We start from the raw sequence: 22,586 nt of genomic DNA, 5'->3' as shown, positions 1-22,586 counted from the left end.
TATGACCTTGTGGCTATTACAGAAACATGGTGGGACCTCTCCCATGACTGGAATACTGGGATTGATGGCTACAAGCTCTTCAGAATGGGTAGACAGGGAAGAAAGGGTGGTGGCATAGCTCTCTATACCAAAGAGTGTTTTGATGTTGAAGAGCTTGAGGTTGGAAATGATAAAGTAAAGTCTCTATGGATAAGGATCAGGGGGATGGTCTTTAGGAGTGACATCGTGGTGGGGGTCTGTTATAGACCGCCTAGTCAGGATGAAGAAATAGACGAGGTGTTCTATAAGCAACTCGTAGATGTTGCACGATAGCCAGCACTCATTCTCATGGGGGACTTCAACTTCCCTGACATATGCTGGAAATATAATATTGCACAGAGGAAGCAGTCCATGAGATTTCTAGAATGTGTGGATGATTGCTTCCTGACACAGCTGGTGCAAGAGCCTACCAGGGGAGATGCCTTGCTAGACCTACTTTTCACTAACAGGGAAGGACTAGTAGGAGATGTGAAGGTTGGAGACTGTCTTGGCCAGAGTGACCACGAAATGGTGGAGTTTGCTATTCTTGATGATGTCAAGAGGGTGACTAGCAAAACTGCTACCTTGGACTTCCGGAGGGCAGACTTTGACCTGTTCAGGACACTTGTTGCAAGGGTCCCTTGGGACTCGCTCCTGAGGGATAAAGGGGTCCAGGAAGCCTGGATGCTCCTCAAGATGGAAATCTTAAAGGCACAGGAGCAGGCTGTCCCGGAGTCCCGTAAGTCGAGCCGGAGGAGAAAAAGACCAGTGTGGATGAACCGGGAACTTTTGTTGAGACTCCGAGAGAAAAGAAGAGTCTATGTCCTCTGGAAGATGGGACAGGCTACTTGGGGAGACTACAGGGAACTGGCCAATATTTGCAGGCAGAAAGTTAGAAATGCTAAAGCCCAGCTTGAACTTAGACTTGCTACTGCTGTAAAGGAGAACATGAAACCCTTTTACAAATATATTAACAACAAGACAAAAACTAAGGAAAATTTCTCTCTTTTACTTGATGAGGCAGGGAATGTAACCACAGATTATAAGAAAAAGGCTGAGGTTCTCAATGCCTTCTTCACATCTGTCTTTAATAGACAGAGCAGTTGTCCACAGGGTACTTGCCCTGACCTGGAAGTCCGGGACGAAGCGCATAATGCACCCCCTTTGATCCAAGCAGAGACGGTCAGAGATCTACTCCTCCATCTGAACTGCCACAAGTCCATGGGGCCAGATGGGATCCACCCAAGAGTGCTGAGGGAGCTAGCAGAGGTGATTGCCGAGCCACTTTCTGCCATCTATCAGCATTCCTGGTTATCTGGAGAGGTCCCACAAGATTGGAGGCTTGCTGATGTGACTCCCATCTACAGGAAAGGCCGTAAGGAAGACCTGGGGAACTACAGGCCTGTCAGCCTGACCTCGGTATCAGGGAAAGTTATGGAGCAGATGATCTTGAGGGAGATCACATGACACATGCAATGGCAACCAGGGGATCAGACCCAGACAGCACAGGTTCACAAAGGGCAGGTCGTGCTTGTCCAACCTCATCTCCTTCTATGACTGGGTGACCTGGTAGATGAGGGAAAGGCCATTGATGTAGTCTACCTGGACTTCAGCAAGGCCTTTGACACGGTCTCCCACAGTATTCTCCTGAGGAAACTGGCAGCCCGTGGTGTGGATAGGTTCACTCTTCTCTGGGTGGAGAACTGGCTGGAGGGCCGTGCCCAGAGGGTAGTGGTTAATGGAGTTAAGTCCAGCTGGCGTCCTGTTACGAGTGGTGTCCCCCAATGGTCAGTTTTGGGGCCCATCTTGTTTAATATCTTTATTGATGACCTAGACGAGGGGATTGAGTCTACCCCCAGTAAGTTTGCAGATGACACCAAGTTGGGAGGTTGTGTCAAACTGCCTGAGGGTAGGGAGGCCCTTCAGAGGGATTTGGATAGGCTGAATAGCTGGGCTGAGCTCAATGGGATGAGGTTCAATAAGACCAAGTGCCGGGTCCTGCACTTTGGCCACAATAACCCCATGCAATGCTATAGGCTTGGGGCAGAATGGCTTGAAGAATGTAGAGAGGAAAAGGACCTGGGGGTGTTGGTTGATGCTCGGCTTAACATGAGCTGGCTGTGTGCCCAGGTGGCCAAGAAGGCCAACAGCATCCTGGCCTGTATTAGAAATAGTGTAGCCAGCAGGAGCAGGGAGGTGATCATCCCCCTGTACTCAGCCCTGGTGCGGCCACACCTTGAGTACTGTGTTCAGTTTTGGGCCCCTCGCTACAGGAAGGACATTGAGGCCCTGGAGCGTGTTCAGAGAAGGGCAACAAAACTGGTGAGGGGTCTGGAGCACAAGTCTTATGAGGAGCGGCTGAGGGAGCTGGGATTGTTTAGTCTGGAGAAGAGGAGGCTCACAGGAGACTTTATTGCACTCTACCACTTCCTGAAGGGGGGTTGTGGTGAGGAGGGGGTGGGCCTCTTCTCCCTGATAAATAATGACAGGACAAGAGGGAATGGCCAGAAGTTGTGCCGGGGAAGATTTAGATTAGACCTGAGGAAACATTTTTTCTCTGAAAGAGTGGTCAGGCACTGGAATGGCCTGCCTAGGGAGGTGGTTGAGGCACCGTCCCTGGTGCTGTTCAAGAAGCGTTTAGATGAGGTGCTAAGGGATTTGATTTAGTAGTTCAGTGGGTAGGGATGGTGATAGGAGTATGGTTGGACTAGATGATCTTGTAAGTCCTTTCCAATCTAATGAACCTATGAACCGTGCAACATATTTTACGTGCATTCAGTAAAATCAACATACTGTTGTGGACTTGGAAAAACCTGTGGCATTTCTCCCTTACCAACAGTAAGCTTTTGCTGGCCTAAAAGGTTTATTTTCCCAGCCCTTTCCAACATCTACTCAGTATAAAAATAACCTGAATATATTTTTTCTGCCAGAACTATGATGCCTTCAGAACGGCAAAGTGCTTTTCACTGGAGTTACAGATAGAACTGCACTTGGACCAATACAGATGGACCACAGTAGGCCAGCAAGCAGCACGTGGGTGCCAAAGCTCCTTGTCGGGCTGATATTTCAATTGCAAAGGCCACCTGAGTTTTCTGAAATTCTCCAGAAAATAAAGGCCTGTAAAGGGAGACTTCTTAAAGCTGAAAGCACTTGGATGAAGGCACTTTTTTGGTTGTCTAGTGACAGTCTGGTTATTGAGTGCTTCCAACCAATTCCAGTGACACTCTTAGCAGCAGTCCATCTCTCTCCAGCTCAGCTTTGAACATTTGAGTTTAAATACCAATTTTCAGTGTTCTATTTCCACAGAGCAGACAGCACTTCTCTTCAGAAGGCCCAGAGGTGCACCTTTATATGTCTTTGCCAAACATCAGTGCATGTTGGAAACATATTTTTAAGACGCACTCCAAATTTATGGCAAGACTACTCTGCAACAGCCCATAAAATGTCATCTGATCCATTCAGTACAGATTGTTATCAAAGACCAAACGTGTTGTATCTGAAGCAGAATACTTACTCCTATGTTCTGGGGGGGTTGGAATTGAATGAAAGGAGTTGAAGCCTCAGAACAAGCTCTTCAAAAGCCAATGCTTCTGCAAATATTTGTTTGCTTCTCTTTCCAAAGAAAAATAAAACTTCTCTTTTAAAGATGTATAACAGAAGATTTGTTAAATCTCTTCTTTCCCTAAGACGTCTGAACCATCTCCATTTAAATCTGAGAAGAAGTTAAGTTAAAACAATAAATGCAGTTACAATTGCCATGACTTGAGAATACAGATGTCAGATTTGTCTGGAAAGATCTTTCTCAAGGAGCAGCTCGTCTCGCAGTAACTACAATGTCATACCAGAGAAAGTCATTCTTTTGACAATATTTACAACTGTACCAATGCATGTACAAATCATAAAGGCCTGAGAATGCACCTGCGAAAAATGAAGAGCTCTTTTCAAAGCAGTGGAATACTTAAATCTCTCCAAGATTATGCTTTAAAATAATCTATTTTTCTAAAGTAGAGATGGATAAGTGCTCTTAAAACCCAGTTAAGTAAGGAACAGAGGACATGACAGCTACGAAGCAACACCTGCTCTCATAACAAAGATTTCTGAGTAAAACTGGGTTTAGATATGACAGAAACCAAGCTGAATTCAAACTTACAGTAAATAGGCCGTGACCAAAAGTATGGCACCACAGGAAATCACATATACTGCAAATGATTTAAAAGAAATAAATACTCCCAGTCCATTCACAAGCCTACTTTAACATCACACGGCTCGTATATAAAGAAGATGGTTATCACAGTTCTTTAAACATGGTATTCAAATAGGCTAGGATACAGAGAAACATCAATTGAACGACTGAGGTCTTGCTTGTAAGCTAAATCTCCTGATGCTTCAATATCCTTTCTGTAGGTGTTCACTATGGTAGTTTGTACTTGAGCGAGAACCTGTTTCTGCACTTCAGGACTTGCCTAGATGAAAATAAACAAATTCTTATCCCAGAGAGACTGCCACCCAGCCACAGGTTTAGCAGAGGTACCACTGTGCCACAACAACCGTGCAGGAGTGGCAGAATAACTCCATCCCCTTCCTTTGGCCCACCATCTCTTACACAGCTCCAGTGATCAGAATAGAGCTGTCGAGACTATTCCTTGAAACCAGGAACAGTGCTTTGTGCTCAGAACACAGCAACAGGTGAAATCAATTACTTTAGAAGCATTTCTTGGGTGGAGAAAAATCCCAAGTCAAGCTTAAGTCATGTTAGAAGCAGCACAGTAAGACAAAATATTCTACCTAAACGACAGAAGAAGAGTAAACAGAAAATTAATGTCTGTTTCTGTTAATATTTCAATATTACTCTGATGGAAAACCTGCCCTCCAAAGAGTTAAGCAACTTCAGCAGATGACCAGTGAGAGAAACCATCGCATCTAATGACTTCATGCAGGGAGATAGAAAGAGGTCAGAAATGAAAACGATGAAAAAGGGACAGCAGGCATAGAGTAGGAAACGCCTATGCATTCACACATGCTGTACATTGTCCTGGAGCAAAACTGATCTGCTTAAAAGTGAATGCATGGTCATTACAATATAACAAGACTATTTCTAAGCACACATATAAAGGGGCGGCCAAATTAAAAACATGTACACCTCCCTAGTCAGCAAATAGATCAGTGATCACCACTTACCCTGCTTTTTAATAAAGAGATTTCAGAATATTCCCTAATCTTATAAGAAACACAGATTCTCATTATTCTTTTGTGAACTGCAAATTCGAATGCATTAATGTAGTTGGAAAATAATATAAAAAGAACCTGGCATCTTAGCTTGGCTTTTTTTTTTTTTCAGGTGCTCCCTAATAATATATAACTTAAAGTTACAGTAGGAAAAAGGGAATAATTGGCACACACTGTATTTTATTACTGATCTTGGAAAAAGACACGTCGCGTTTTTATGAAACACACAGTGCTTTACATTGTTACATTCTTCAGGGTAATCTGGCTTGTTTCATACTTCTGGCAATAGGAAAGAGCAGTGAAATTGCAAAGACTTTGATTCTCCAGTGCTCTGGGCTTCTGGAGCCCCAGAACGGGATTCATGCCTCCTTGGCTATACATGCTATGGAGCTGTGAGGCCACATGGGCTATACAGAAAGGACACTGCAATCACTAAAATGCCCAACAGTACACATCAGCTGGCGTTAAAATGAGCACAATTAGCTTGGGAGTGTACTTACAGCTTGTGAAAAATGACATACCTCTAAGCAGTCAAGAAACAGTCTTTTTTTTTCAAGGAAAATCTTCCAAGGATAACTGAAAAAAAATTCTAGCTAGCTTCATCAAAGCCCCTACCAGTAACTAAGCAGAAATGTAGCTTCAGGTTGGAAAAGCTTTGCTTGTCATTTAGTGGCTTCCACAGCTCCAATGCAGTACAGGTCACAGATGACTCCCCATTAATCCAGTGGTTACCAGCAATTACCAGTGAGATAGAGAGAGGAGAGAGGCAGTTCTGTGCCACCCCTCACTCTGGGATTAGTTTGGTAACACAAAAAGAAAATACTAGATGTAGAACAGAGATCAGGTAGCTGACAGTCCAGTAGCTGCTATACATGTAGTTAGGCACAAAGGTCTGATATGGATCAAAACCACCGTTGTGACACTTATGATCCAGTTTTATGACTGGATTTCTATTTAATGGGAACTGCAGTCTCACTTTAGCTCTTTTCCAAGTGTTCTCAGGCAAAAAATGCTGTTTTATTGTATGTCAATGTTCTGTGGATGCTGCTGGAAAACAATTTAACTGAATTAGTTAATGCGGCAGCAGCACTTGGGTTACACGAAATAGTGTTATGTATTACATCTCTGGTTTATGCCCCACAATCTCTTCCCACTAGGAGAAGACTCTCCTTGGAGAATACACATTATTTTATCAGGTTGAACAACTGATTTCTGTTTTTTCAACTCTCTGTCCAGATCCATTCTGCATCATGGTTCACTTCCAAATCTCACATGTATGTGTGCCTGCTGGCATAGGAAGCATCTAACATGACCAGCTCTGAAGGTGCCCAACACATTCTTACTCTCATAAGAGAAAAGGACTTGCAAGTCTTAATTTCCTTTGCCTCCCAAAAAAGGAAAAAGCATCAATTTATTTTCCCTGATCCCAAGACAGTATGCTTGGAAAAAGCTTAAGAGTATCCATACTGTTATCTACAGTTACCTAAAAGTGGTATTACCCTGCATTTAGACTCAGCACAGCATCTCACTATGGAGGTTAAAAGTCTTCCTACGAAATTCAGGAAGGTTTGGATCAGATAAATCCTGTTTGGCAGCAATATCTGAGTCCGCATATAGGAAAACGTTCCACAATGTCTGGAAAGAACCTTTTACTTACTTAGCACTTGAGCCTTTTAAATTAGGGGCAGGAAAAGTGCCAATAACAACCCTTTTCTGACATTACTGTCTTTTCTTTAATGTTGCATATTTTAATACTAGGTAGAACAGATGGTGAAATACAAGCTCTCCACTGGGAGCTAAATGACAGTATCTAGCTGTAGGGGACACTAAAGTATTAAAGAGAAGGAAATGCACAAATAATGAAAGTACATTTGTCCAACTTGCTTTTGATGAGACATAAAATAAAATGTAAATAATTTCTATTAGGAGGAAATTAACATAATGACTTTGGTATTTGCAATCAGAGTGAGCTTGTATTATATAACCTCGATTTGTAATTGAAGTAGAGCAATACCATTTACCTGGATCTGAAGTAAGAATTATACAAATTCTGTTTTCACCATCAGTAATACAAAACAAAACCAATACTATTAACATGACTGACAATAAAGAAATGTGATTAGTCTCAACTTGGATTGGCAATAAAAAAAAGCAGCAGAAATGTTCTTCAGCTGTACATGAACAATGAGATTCTATTAACCTGAGTTTGCAGTAAAGAAAAGTGTCAATAAAACTAACACAGGTTTGCAATTAAGTTGGTGTCAATGTGGCTGGGAAAAGAAGTTCATAATTAGGACAACAGTGTTAGTATCGACTTGAATTTTCACTAAAAATCATGTCTGGGTTTTAATTTGGAACTGTAAGATTCATCTCCATGCTTTACAGAAGGCAACTGTATAATTACCGACTTGCAGTTACTTTACAATTAGAGTTACTTCCATAATGTGTTCTTTTTTATATAACCATGTGTGTGTTATAAATGGTGAGCTGAACGTAATGCTCCCTGAAGAGTATCCAACACAGAAAATTAAACTTCTAAGTTTCTTTACAAAAGCATTAGTAAGGATTTGAACAAATGAAAATTTGAACAAAAAAAAAAAAAAAGACTGCTTCAGGAAGACCCTGTGCTCCGAATACTTGTTTCTTTATTAGAATTACTAGTTTTAGTTAATTACCAGCTACATCTCTATTAATGGCCTCATGAATCATTTCATGCCCATTTATTGTAAATACTCTCGATGCTTCTAGTGAACATGATCAAGAGAGTACTTAAGTGGACATAAACTGGTTGTTTAATCAGCCTTGAGCACATTAATACAGAAAGCTAACAACATGAACCGTGCTTAAAGTCACTTTGGAATCTGAGTATGCACTCTCTTGCACTTACTTTCCTATGTGAACACAAGTCCAACACACCAAAACGGCACTCAAAGGAAGAAATGTCCACTTTGTTTTGTTTTATTTTTTAAGAAATCCCTTTTATGGGCTATTTCCATGTTTTCTCACAACTGAAAGGAGAACGCGAGCCCAGCAGAATTCTCTCTCAATATATTTTATAAGTAGACTTACCTCCTTCTTCTTCTTGTACTCCTCCTCCTCCTCCACCTTCTTCTTTTTCCTCTGCACAGGGAATCAAAGGTTTCTCATCTTCTGTTGTGTCTTCTTGCTTCAACAATGGCTCTGAATAAATTTGATAAAAAGATGAACACTAAGGCTTTTCTGAACTGACATTGTATAAAAGGAATAACAGACACTAGAGAGATTATCATTAAAAGCACTGGGAAAGGATCCTTCTCCCCAGGAGTACAGACACAATAACCGCCTCAGAGAAATGCCAGGGGCTGCAGACGAGTGCAAGGCCTTGAACCTCCAACATGCTGAGCTTTCTGGGATTTAGTACAAAAAGCCCCACGTGCCTAACTTCAGTCATGGGCCTTTACCAGGACTCATCACCGACCCAGAGACACACGTACCCAGTATTTTGTTGGAGTGGGGACAGAGCATGCAGTGCTCCAAATGTACAGGACTCAAGAGCTTGTCATAAGAAACAGAAAACACTGTTTTCATTTCTCTCTCTAACAGTGGCAGTCATTAACAACTAAGACTTAATCAGTGAGAACCCATAGCTACTCTCCTGCTCAGGATTTGTCCAGTCTGGAGAAGAGGGGGCTCAGGGGAGACCTCATCGCTCTCTGCAATGACCTGAAAGGAGGTTGTGGAGAGCTGGGAATCAGTCTCTACTCCCAGGGAACAGCCACAGGATGAGAGGGGATGGGCTCACGTTGTGCCAGGGGAGGTTCACATTGGGTATTAACAACAGTTCCTTCTCCCAAAGAGCAGTGATGCAGTGGCACAGGTTCACAGGGAATGGTGGGGTCACCATCCCTGGAGGTGTTGCAGAGCTGTGGAGATGTAGCACTGAGAGATGTGATCAGTGGGCATGGTGGGATGCTGGGGAAGAGTTGACAATTGGACAAGATGACCTTAGTGGTCTTTTTCTTTTTCTTAACAATTGTATGGTTCTATAAGACTATTCAACTCCATGGTTTTGGTTTAGTAGGTATGGAGAAAGAAAAGGAAGTTCAATGCTACTGATAATATCTGTGCAATGACTAGCATTACACATATGCAGTACCTTCTATTTCCATGCAAAAGCTCTGGGAATCTGCCCCGGTTTTCATCTCCTCATCTACAGCATCATCCTGTTGTCCTGTTAACATGATAAATTGCAAATGACATCAGCACGAGGGCTGTGCGCGTGCAATGCAGGTTCAGCAGGCACAGCACAAATCTAACAGGCAGCATGGTACTCTTCAGCCACATACTGCTTTCTTCTATTAAATGAACAAGATTAGAATTATTTTATACGTGAAAATACCACTTACTAAGCTTCAAGTGTTAAGTATGTTAAATGCCTGGTCAAAACTGATCCAGAACCAATTATTTTTCTTCTTTCAATAGCTCAGACTCAGCAAGCTGCTTCTCACAGGAGCTGCTGCAAAGCACCCATGTTTGACAGAAGCTTATCAGTAGGAACAGAATAATCCCACTGGCTTTCAGATCAACAATGACATGGGGAAAAAATAATAATAATTAAAAAAAAAAGAGAGAATAACAACAGTGCTATGCACTCTGGATCAATATGGTCATAAAGCCATGCATTTGGAGATGTGCAGCATTGCCAACAATGCTGCATGAGCTCTGTCTGGCACAGAAACACTGCAAGCTGGCAGCATTTTCCTAAGGCAACAGAGGTCAGGCTGAAACCCAGTGGATGCTGGAACTGGAAGAACTAAGGTTCACAACTGGTTGATTATCTGTATATCTTCAAGAATTTCGAGAGACAACCTTACCTTGTGCTTGATCCTGCTCACACCCCATAGGATGCGCTGGGTCGCTCTCCCACGTGCCTTCGGAGTCTTTCAGGGAGTCTGAGGAAACAGCAAACACACAAATGTGTACCGGAGCAGTTTTATGCTGGAAGAGTCTGCTTCTTTCCTCAGACACTGGCAGCCCTAAGGTGAGAGATTTGTACTTGACATTCTGGTACTTCGGCAGCATTTCTAGCTGCTTACCCACAGCCCTGTGCACTGTAAACACATTCTCATGGGTCTCAATTATTCAAATTGATTTTTGAATCTGTCCACCTATTGACTAGCTTCTGGCCTGCAGGAAAAAAAACAAAACAACACACCTTTAAAAAAGAGTTGTTGAGAAAGAATATGCAAGAAAAAAGAGAAGTACAACCAAGACGTTTATGAACTGAGTGTCACAAAGCTATGAGAAACAAAATGAACCACCTACTTGATAAATAGATTTTTTTTTTCTTTTCAGAACAACACTGGTGCTTTTCAAGGTTGGATTTCCACAAGCTTGACAAACATTAAGTCCTAAATCCCAGTGCAAATCCCATCCTCATTGCACTAGATGACAGAACCCCCAAGGTCATTATTGTGGCCAAAACTCCTTTTGCTTCTGGGGAGAGCAGCAAAATGAACTGCCCAAAGCCGAACCATGAACCAGTGGCACAGTGAGCTTTCAATTAGACATTATAAATCCAATTCTTATGCTATCTGTGGTCTTCATAAACACGGCACATTATTTCTATTGTGTCAAGCAACATTTTATGACAACAGCCACTCCTTAGTGATCGATGAAGTACAAAGATTTGTAGTGTATGACAATAAATTACACGATGACAGGCTTGTTATGGCTCTATTTCTAGATCTAGGTCTCTTTCTACAATGCAGCAGAAGGAATCTTACAGTATATACACACACCAAAGGGTGCCCTGGTAAAACTGTTCCTGAAACTCGCCAAGAAAAATTCTAATGGGTAAGTAGGAAAGCTGGGTTGTTAACATCTGATCCAAATATAATAATCTTTAGAAAAGGTATGTGCTGAAAGCGTGTGCCTTTAATTAACTGCAAATAATCCCCCAAGGCAAATATTTAATTACCTGCACAGCTTCTTACCTCTTTCATGGCATGACAATAAGTTTATAAATCCAAGTTTGAAAGTAGAATATCTCACTGATGTACAATTTGCTAAAATTTGCCCTTGCTGCACCTTTTTTCACCTCATTGTGGACTTAAAATGTTTCTCACTGCTATCAGCTGTCCCACTGTGCTCGACTCTCATACCAGGATGTCCCACTGTGCTTTGAGTTCAAGGGATCACCCTTCCAGCCTGAATTAGAGCAAAAATAAATTAGAATCTCATCAAATTGCAAGTATAATCAAAAAACAAGTTGAAGGACCTCTTGGTGAATGGGAAAAGATTTTCAGAAAACTGCAGGGAATTTGTCTAAAACAAACCTTAAATGCATTGACATTCTGGTTTCACCGCTGTCTTTGGCAAAGATTTTGGGGTAACTAGTAAGTCAAGGTCTGTAGTGTCCGTGGCCCCATATCCAGAATTACTACAATCTTTTTCTGTATCATTTATTTGAATGTTGGTAAATGGTGCTGTGCTGACAAAGCTGAAATCAGAAGTCCTCTGCCTTAAGCATCTTACAGCCAGGGCCTTCCCAACAGCCAAAAGTGATAACCAAGTGCGATATTACCTGCTTTGGCTGGGGGAGATACACTGTCCTCTGTCCCACAAGGTCCTTAAAACTATCTCATCTTACATTCATTGCACAGTACTTCATACTGCCAGACATGTGCCTTTAACCTCAGTCCACAGGTGCCACTTTTTCTCCCAGAATGAGGAACGGCTCCAATTTCACGCAAAAATCAATCCACAGCATAACAGGAACAATTACATGCCTTGGTCAATAATAACAAACGGAGTTTAAGGAGCCTTGTGCTTCACTGATGTATGCTCCCCAACATGCTGTTGTTTGTTGTGAGCATCACGTAGCTCATGGCAAACTATACTCACTGGGCAGCATGAGGATCTGTCTGCATTTCCACGCTGCAGCACTGCTGGAAGCCTGATCCTACAGCTGCACTCAGCTAGAGACCACCTATGCCACTGGACGCATCTTCAGATGTTCCCACAACTGGCTGCATGCAGCTCACCCTTAGGGGACTGTAATTTTGTGTTAAACTTTCCTTTTGGATTTAAACTGTTTTCTAATTGTTCCCGGGTTCAAGAATGCAATTGAGTTGCACAGGATTCAAAATGATTGCAGGCAATATACAACGTTCATTTTGCACATTTTCTTTTTCTGTCGAGTGTGCTTCTGAAAAGAGCAGAACTTGTGCAGGAGTTGCTGAAAGAGCCTGCTGTTCCTACCCAGCAGCAGAGACTGGATCTTGCATGAGTATGTAGATTCTGAAATTCAAAATCTTTAAGGTCAAGATTGTATCAAATATTTCTTCTTTTCAAATGCTAATACTAGATCAAATATTCAAGCCTAAAGGCCCAAAGAAAGATTTACTTTTAGTATTAACAAGAATAAAATAAGGTGGAGGAAGAAACATGGATGTATGAAGGAAACCTCAGCCAGGCAAGAGTAAAAATACAGAAGTAAACGTGTAGGTAAATAAAAGCTGCTCCCAAATTGGATATGAAACAGGAGCACAGCATCCATTTCAATTGGCAAGCAGTGGTGGGAATCCCACAAATGCTGATCCCATACAACTTTGCTATCTCCAAGATTTCGGTAGGGTAGTGGTAGGCCCTCTGGAACAGCTGGTCCTCTGTGCTGACTTAGCCCTTTAGAGCCAGACTGAACTGGGCATAGGCCAGGATGATAGTTCTAAATGATTCCAGGTCTACATATGCTCTGGACATCCCCACAGCCTTCATCCATCACTAAATGACTAGAGAACTAACTCTGATTTTTAAATAGCATAAAGTAATGTCAGTTGTCTCCTAACACAGCTACTCAACTGTCACATTGTACTAGGGAATCAAAGTCAGGATATGATTTCACACAAAGGTATGCTTAGTTCTTCTGAAAGCAGATGCTGGGCACCATTTACTTTGGGTAATGACACATCGGAGCTGTAAGGGTTACAATTCTGTCAGCCAGGACTGAAAGCAACCGGTGTTTCTCATGCCACACTGCAGCGTGGCTCCTAATGTCATCACTGCTCACACATGAACAGAACAAACATGACATTTAGTGACATAAATGAATCACAGATTAGCCACTTTCACTGACCGCACAACAAGTACTTTAGTATTGTTTTAAGGGTGAGCATATGACCCTCAGTTTTGTACAAAGCTGTTTTTCTGTGGTGGCTGCAGTGGCACAGGCTGCCCCAGCTCGCTCTGCACCCCTCCCTTGTACAGAACAGTTGCATTTTGGGGTTGGTATGGCTAAACAGACCTGGGAATTAACACCAACCTTTAAAAAACAAAGGATAAACTTGAAGTGGTCAGATCCTCATCACATACATTGCTCACCACCTCCAACATACCAAATGCATGTTGAATTTAACTCCAAGAGAGTGGTGTAGCTTGCAATAAACCAGCAATCCTATCCTTCCTGCCAATAATCAGATGCTGCTTTACCTAAATACTATATAAAGCCTTTTCCTTGTCATTCATAGTTCTTTTTCTTTTTTTTTACTGTACAAAGCAACACTGCTCAAAGAAAATCTTGCAAATGCTTAGAAGAGGAAAAATGGTAAGATCTGAATGTTAAACGGTTTTAATGATCTCTTAAAATTCACTTCCCTAGCTACTCTCTGTATGGCTTATTTACTGAATCGTTTCTAATGTGCAACACACCTGGGTCCTGCACACAGCATAGATAAATCACCACATTTTAGGGAGCGGGAAGAAGATTAAAGAGGGAAAAAGCTAGCCATTATGAAAGAAATAGGTTCAGTGCATTTTATTTTTTAAGCATGATACTGTGAAAAATGACTGGAATATTTCCAGAGTGAAAGAAATCAAGCAGGCGTCTAAAATTACAGGTAATGGTGTGCATGGAGGCTGCCACATGATTAGGGTATTCTTTTGCCTCATAAACCGAGGAAAATGTGTTAAAATGAAGTACTATAAAATGGTGATTTATAAGAAGTTAGGGAGATATTCTTGAGCTTTGACTTTAAATTGTTATTTTTATATCCACTAAGATTTCATTTTAATCTATCTTTATGACAGATCAGATTTATTTGAGCCCAACTTTATATGACCCTGATAAAACAGACCCTTTATAGGTGCAACAACCTGTAGAGAAATTCTCCCAAGTGTTTGGGTGATAGAGCAGTTCATCTCCACACATGGGGTCAACCACATAACGCTCCCACCCGCTCCTGCTTCGAGCTACAGGCAGGGCATCTCCTCTAACCTCACCTTCTGTCCACAAGAGAAATACCAGGCTCAGCTGGTCTGAGAACCAGGCAGGGCCTGTTGCACAGAGCACTGGGAAAGGAAAAAGCTGAGAAAAACCTGGCTGCCTTGATTGGAGCCTTCCTAGGAGAAGATGTGGCATGGCTGAAGGTAGACAGGGGAGGATGGAGAAGGAATAGGTGCTCCCATCGGGCTGATGGGAGCGCAGCTGGATGGCTTCTAATATTTAAAAATAAGTAGGATTTAAATAAACCAGCTAAGGAGATTAGTGTCAGCTGTTGCAGCTGCCTGTACGGGGGAATGGTAGGGCTGAAATATCTCCTCAGTACTTTATGGTCTGGAGACACGATGCTACGGATAGGTCATATTAAAAGAGAAAAAAACTGCATTCTGTACAATTCAAACCGACCATTCTGGAGGGTGTTAAGAGAACAGGCATTGGGTTGGATGCTGCTGGTTGTATCTAATGTGGAAAATAAAAAGCAAACAACACCATTCAGCTTGTGTTAGCCGATTTGTTTCCATAGATATCATTCTAATCAGGGGAGAGAAAAACTTTAGCTTGATAGCTGGCATGCAGAGGCACAGCTACAGTTGGGGGTGTTGAAACTCTTCTATTTAAAAAGGTTCTTTTTCACTTACCCATAATTGAAATTTTTCAGGCTGAAATTTTCCAGGTCTAATCATAGCCCAAGGGTGAAGTAAAAACATTTCATTGGTAGCTGCTGAGTGCTCAGCAATTCTGAAAATCAGGTCATTCATTTAGATGTCTTAATATATACTTAAGAGCTGATTTTAAACAGCTCTTAAGTATATATTATTTTTTGAACACACTGCCCTTACAGTCAATCTGTTTCACCCACTTATCAATGCCTAATTTACGATGATTTACACAGCTCCCCCGGATTCGAAATGCTATATCTTGTAGTTTATCCCTTCCCCATCATTTACATCTTTCCGAGGTCAAGATTTTTCCAAGGTGAGAACTACAGCTGGCCAAACACAAATTACATAGCCATTACATTTCACAGGCTTCTGGGTTGCACAAAGTGAGTTTTCAGGGCTAATCTCTAGCCGAGGTGCATACCTAAATAGTGCTTCTGACAACATAAAGCCTCCAGCTGCCCGAATCTGACTTCATTTCAGAAAACTCAGACATACAGTGACTTGCTCTGAACAGCACTCCTGCAGAAGCACAGAATTTGGTGAACACCTGGAAATAATTAATCGCTACTTTATTTTTGAAATTGATTAGCATATGATTTAATTTAGTTGACCTTCATACAAAAATTCAGTGCTAATATTAAGTGCTAATGAATTAAAATCAGTGCATTGTGCAAAGAAAGTTTCCCACAATTACATAATGGGAGTTCACCCTTTATCTACACTCAACACACTTCTCTCACCCATTTTTCTGTCAGGAAGCTCTGTCACTAAGTCACGTTAACCAGCAGTCAGTAGGATAGCCATTCTGAAGAGAAGATGCAGAATACACACTCCCATGTGCACTTGGTTTATCTGAAATGAGTTGGAAGTCCAGCACAATCTTGTGTGGAGAGGGATATTAGGTTGAGTGCAGCCTGTCCAACATTTATTTTATCTGCTGCATAAACATTAATGACTTTAATCACTTCGTTCTGACTTCCACTACATAAAGAGGAGCATCTCGGCACTGAAATACTGTGCATAAAGGACCTACTTCCACATGCACAGTAATGAAGCGCTACAAAGATGCTGCTGAGAGGTGTCAGCTCTCCTCTCAAGAGCTAATAGATATGCATGTGAATTTTCAAGGGTAAAATCACAACATTTCATTGCTTTATTTCCAGACAGCGAAGATAGAAACTTGGCACAGACAAGAAGAAGATACCTCTACAGCATAACTTCAAACATCTTGGACTTCTTGTAATATGACTACTCTGCTTTTCTTCCTGAGGACAGAGCACTCAGAAAATTCCATCTGCTTGAAGGCCGCACGCAAACTGGGCCCACACAAACTTTTTTTCTGGACAGAGTCTCTTCTATTATGGATAACAGAAAAGAGATGTGTTCACAGGAATGTGGGACATTTAATTCCACACTAGATTTTTATTTTTAATCAGAGATCCTAAAGGCACCATTCCTGCACTGTTCAGTATGTTTTATCATGTACCATACCTCTATGTTCCCATCCTTTCTCCTTTAAAACAAACAAGCAAAAAAAGATAAAGAAGGCTTAGATTAAAAAAATATTAGAACTTCATGACTGGGACTGTGTTTCTGAATAGAATACAGGTTGGCATGAAACCTAACCTACCATTTTCTGTGAAGGATCTTACCAAGAAGTGCTGAGCCATGCCACTCTGGGACCTGCAGAACCCTGCTAGTAACATGACTGCCTCTAGTAATATCCTTTAAGAGCTATGGTCAAGTTCACCACAGAAACCATTTTAATCAAGGGAGAGAAACATTATCACTATAGTTGGCATATGGAGCCATGATGTTCAGACTGACAGGAATCAGAATCCATTTTGAACAGCAGCACGTTTTATAATCACACAGAAGTATTTCAATGTGTTCACTATTTTCTGATCCCAGAAACGTGAGGGGAAAAGGAGTGGAAAAATGACTAATGAAATAGCCATTTCAGTGCACTCACCAGAATTGACATGAGAGAGAGTGTAAAACTGCCACAACAGGCTTGGAAACCTCCTATACTGATTGGTTTAAACTGTGCATTTTGGAAGCATGTAGCCTGGACTCCTTCACCATAAATCTCTTCTCTCAGTAATTAGGTGAAAGAAATGGAAAAATATAATTTCTTCAAATGCTTTATATCCAGTTCATTAAGTTGAAGATAAACGACAGAAATGAGTATACTCCAGAACCTAGCAGGTTTTAGCTGTGTTAAGTCAGTGGGCAAACAATTTGAAGGCTGAAATTTATTTCAGGAGCAGCAGGTGTTTTCAGAAACACCAGAATTTTGTAAAAGTGCCATTTCCTAAGCAGTGGCAAGTTTTTTGTAACAACAACAGTATTCATGACAAATCTATTCTCTGAATATGTGAAAATATACTAATGCAAGTAAGGATTAAAGCCATGGCCTGCTGGATGCAGTGGTCTCACTGAAAAATCTTGGTTAGATTCATGGAATTATGAAGGCTGGAAAAAAACATTAAGATCGCCTAGTCCAACCCACCCCCACCATGCTCACTACCCATATCCCTGAGTACCATATCTACCCTTTTTTGTTCAAACTCCTCCAGGGACAACCACCACCTCCCTGGGCAGCCTGTGCCAATGACACATCACTCTTTCAGAGAAGATATTTTTCCTCTACTGAGCAAATTAGCAAACACATCCCAAAACAGGATCTCTTCCCAACTGTTCTTTTTTTTTTCTATTAGTATGAGTTTTCAAAGAAAATATATGGAGGAGGATCTATTTCACTCCTTTTCCCTTATCTGATGCTTTCTGTCCTATTCTGGAGGAGAAAGACATCAAAGTGCAATGACCCTTTTGATTTCGCAGGGCACTATTTCATCTGCCAGTCTCTCAAGAGAAGAGAGGAAAACATGATTCTCTTGGAATGTTACAGGAAAAGTGAGAGGCATAACACAAAGACAGCTGCTTTCCTGAGAAGAGGAAACTAGTACAAAGGACCAAAAAACTGGAGTGGTTACACATTGAGATCAGTCACCGAAAAGCTATCAGAAGGCACTGACTTTGCAGTCATGAAGCACTTAGCAATAGCAAAATTTTTGGACCTTTGGTAAAACTGCAAACAACATCCTAACCCAAAAACTCACCTCAGGGGGGATTGTATGGATAAAGAATACATAAAAAGGCCAAGTGTCAGTGAAAAAAGAAAAATGAGTGACAGGTAATCACCAGCTATGCTGGGACCGAACCTATTACTATTCCTGCCTCAAACTAGCCTTGCTATGACCTTAATCTGAAGATATCAATAGCAAAAGCCAGTGCTCTGGCAAAGGGTTTGAGGGCTTTTTTCCCTGCAGTATCAATCAACCAGTTGAGAGAGCACTTAAATCAACCTGCGCCAGGCTCTGAACTCATAATCAGGTAAGTATGTGGGCTCTCTAGCATGTTCGTTTGGGACAAAGATCTCACACCCTGTCACACTTATCTAGAAAAATGAGAAGAGAGTCAAGCAGTGACACTGAATTAAACATTAGATCTTTTAAAATAAATAAGTTAATGGATGTTAATAATTACGTTATCTCAGTAAAACGCATTAAAAATTTCTATTAGTCTTCCTTAGCCCATCTTTCTGATAGACAGTATTTCTTACAGACAGCATAACTCCTGTTTTGAATTACCAGTAGCAAACATTTTATAAATCACCCAGGCTTTTTCCTGATGCACCAACACAAAAGTGCTCCAAACCATAGAGCGGCACAAGCAATTAATAGCATGATATCATAACAGTATCAAAAACAGTGCGTCTGTGCACCGGCTCCTATCCATGAAACAACAATTCCATCAGAAAAATCTCAGCATGAAACATTTAAATTAGATCATCCCTCTTTCTCGTTTCCTAAACTCCCTGACATTTGGCCCCGTGACACTTTAAAATATTTATCATAAACTAAATGATCGGAGTGCCCAGCACAGCCTGCACAAGATAAACATTACTTTCTCCTTCTCAATTATGATTTCATCTCCTTCTGTCTCCTCATGATGTATTTATAGCTATTGTCTTTTTCTTTTTCCCCATCAGGAGAGCTCTAAAAAAGAGAGCAAACACTGTGGAAATAGATGTGCACATTTAACTTTACACATGTGAATTAGCCCAGTGAGCCCAAGCTTCAGGCTTATATATGTCACGTATGATACTGTAGCATTACATCCATAGGAAGGAAAACTATTGGAATCCATGGCATCTCTCATCAGCACAACAGCTGGTGCCAAGTAGTTTCATTACAAAGACTTCTGTAAATCAAAATCCAAGCATGTACCTATTTCTGTATGGTTTAACTGTGATTTTAGCAATTTCCAGACAAAGGAAAATACAGCTTTGTGAGATGTCCTCTTGGGTTTGGATATTTTGCAAAGCGATTTACAGTCAGTACCTTTATCCTCACTTGGCTTTGCTTCTTCTTCTGATGATGGGCTGGCTACAGCAGAAGGTTTTGTCTCATCTGTAAGAACCAAGGAAATGAAAGACAAGTTATTCATTAGCTAGTAAACAGATGAATTGGTTTACTGGGGGGAAAAAAACAAGTGTTACACTTGATCGGAAGCACGATACAATGCTCAAATTTTATTTTTTGGGCTTGCATCCATTCTGATTGTATTCACCAGTTTGATTGTCTTCCCTAAGCCAGGGGTAAACGTACATCACAATACCGCCAGATCAAAACTGTGTTTCAAATTCCTGCAATAGAGAGAAAGGAACAGCTGCCAATTTCGTGGGTAGGCTGGTGTTCTCTTTGTTTAGATACTTCATTTTTAATTTAATTTATTTATTTGGGGAAAAAAAAAGCCATTCTTTAATCATGTCCAGTAGTGCCACTGGAATCAAAATCATTAAACACAAATGCTTTCCTGAAAACAGAACCTTTCTTGAATCTGACCTGAAATTTAGCAAGTCAGTAAAAATCTGTGGTGCACAGATGTTTAATGGTAGAGTATGTGCTGTTAAAACTATGATCTTTAATAGATAAAATTAGTAACTGACTTTAACAAATATTTTATTCACTTTCACTATTGTTTCCTCTTAGCAATTTTTGTAATTTAAAACCCTTAGAAACCTGTTCTCATTTTCAGTGTTTCATTTCTTTCTAAAGGCTTCCCCTAGTGATTCTGACTTTTTTTCACCTGGCATAGACATTGAGTATTTTTAACTAGCTTGAAGCGTGAGCACTGAACCACCTGCCATTTTGTTTTCTATGGGTTAATTGTGAGGTACACCATTGACAGGATAGAGGCCAGATTATTAGAAAAGCCAACACTGTAAGAGCCAAACTATTCAAGGTCGACCTTTGTACACTATAATTGGCTTTTTCATCTACTGTGTAACAAGAATATATAAATCTTTATGTAATGACTATTTAAGAATACAGCTTATTTTTTTCCTCATACACTTTCTTTTACAATATTAAAGTAATGATTTGTGATTTGTCACACTCAGATGAAGGCTATGCCTTCAGTTAAGAAAATACAAATTAGAACGTTAATATCTGAATGCCTTGCTCCTTACAATTATCCTTTGTAATGATCAGAAATGGATACACAACTTCAGGCATACAACTTATAAAATCATACATCTTAAAAAATCAGGTCATTTCCTACCAACAAGGAAGGGTACAGAAGCAGCAGCCCTAGAAGTTTCTGATGGTGTTTTGTCTCCATAGTTGAAAATAGAAAACAGGAACAACTCATAAGCTAAACATTATTTACTCAAGATAACTGTATGCCTCTCTGTTCTTACCACTCGGTGAACCAGTAGGGCTTCATGTTATGTCAAGTCATTTCTTTCTGTAACATTGCATGCCTGTGGCTGAGGAAGCGATTCATGCAACATATGTAGGCACAATGCTATCTTTACGTACATACCTAAAATGAGTTCAGAACATAAAATGTTTTCTAGATCTGGGACCTAAAAAAAGTCTGGATCTTTTCTTTGACACTCTTCATAAGAGTAACAAAACACGACTACCAATATGAGATAGCATGGGAGTGTACATGATATCTCCAATAAACCAGGCCTGACAGCTTGTGACATAGCAAGTCATAATGACAGCTTTGGAAGAAAACACAATGCATTTAGCACACCTCCAGTAGCAAAGTAATAATTAAGTACATTCCCCTTACTTTTCTAGGGAAAAAGGAAATGTATCTTACTCAATCCAGCTGCTTTGCAAATCAAAATACCAAGGAAATATACGTCTCATCAGAGTCAATAGAATAAGCAAGCAAAATAGGATGCATTTGGTATCTACAGACAGTAATACAAGTGGGTTTCACATGAATCTCTGCAGCTGGAGTAACCCTGAGGTAGGAGCCAACTAGTACTTGATACAACTAAAAGTTCAACATTGCTTGAGCAAAAATATTCCCCTGCCTAGGAAGAGATAAATAACACAGCCTGGATATTGTTCAGATATTTACAAGCATTGGTAAGATCCCTTCTCACTCTTCTCCTCTCTAGACTGACCAGTCTGTGCAGTCCCGGGTCTCTCAGCCTTCCCCCAAATGGGAGATGCTCCAGGCCCCAAACCATCCCTGTAGCTCTCCACTGTACTCTCCCCAGTAGTTCCCTGTATTTCTTGAACTGGGGAGCCCAGAACTGGACACAGTGCTCCAGATGTGGCCTCACCAGGGCAGAGCAGAGGGTAAGGATCACCTCCCTCATCCTGTTGGTCATGCTCTTTGTAATGGACCCCAATGTACCACTGGCCTTCTTGGCCGTAAGGGCACAATGCTGGCTCATGCAGCATGCTGATCTTGGTGGGCATAATGAGCCCTGGTTCAAAGCTGCTATGCTGTACGCCATGTCTTCATCATCCACTGCTTGCTAAAGAAGAGGCAAGGAAGCAGGCATGAAATACAGAGGGACTTCAGGCATTCAAGGCCAGCACCAGCTGTTAACATACAGCTGCAGGAGACTGACCTATGGAGCACAGGGATAAATGTTGCACTTCCACACACACAGTGCTCACTGTATGCGACATACAAGAACCCTCATCAAATGAATTCCTCATCTGGAAAGAGCTACAGTACAGTAAGCAAACCAGATAAGTCAAGAATCTAAGATGTCTGTTATCCCTCCTGCCCTTACCAGCTGGTCTTCTTCAGCTCAGTTTTCCACACACTGATAACAATCTCCAAGTCAGCTTAAAAAAATAGCTCTGATTAAAACTGTTTCATGCTCTTGTGAATTAAGGTAACATCCTGCATTACTATGAGGAAAAAAAATAAAATAATGTGATACATGTAATACTGCAAAAAGAAATCTGAAAAAAGAAGGGGATTTACAGGCATTTCACTTGTCACTTCAGCTCTCCTGATAAAGTGCTTAACTTCTAAGTCTTTTGCAATGAACAGAGTTGGGTAAGATTAAAAACATAAACAGAAAACAGAAG

At 41.0% G+C, this 22,586-nt stretch overlaps 1 protein-coding gene across 2 annotated transcripts in view; it reads right to left on the bottom strand.

The window, feature by feature from the left end:
* The window catches only part of MACROD2 (mono-ADP ribosylhydrolase 2), an 840,242-nt gene that overhangs the window by 35,849 nt on the left and 781,807 nt on the right, over nucleotides 1-22,586 (bottom strand). The window contains exons 13-16 of one of the 2 annotated variants that reach the window (XM_065739549.1): nucleotides 19,572-19,640; nucleotides 10,098-10,175; nucleotides 9,380-9,454; nucleotides 8,314-8,424 (exon numbers count right to left, since the gene is read on the bottom strand). In XM_065739549.1, coding sequence (XP_065595621.1) covers nucleotides 8,314-8,424; nucleotides 9,380-9,454; nucleotides 10,098-10,175; nucleotides 19,572-19,640 — 333 coding nt within the window. Of the gene's footprint in view, nucleotides 1-8,208; nucleotides 8,425-9,379; nucleotides 9,455-10,097; nucleotides 10,176-19,571; nucleotides 19,641-22,586 lie in introns of those variants that run through there. The other variant, XM_065739548.1, reaches the window with a different exon arrangement.

Source organism: Cyrtonyx montezumae, unplaced genomic scaffold (assembly GCF_038088225.1).
Source record: "Cyrtonyx montezumae isolate F1298 unplaced genomic scaffold, pur_monq_1.0 scaffold_24, whole genome shotgun sequence".
NCBI lineage: Eukaryota > Metazoa > Chordata > Aves > Galliformes > Odontophoridae > Cyrtonyx > Cyrtonyx montezumae.
This window is presented reverse-complemented; position numbering and strand designations above follow the sequence as displayed.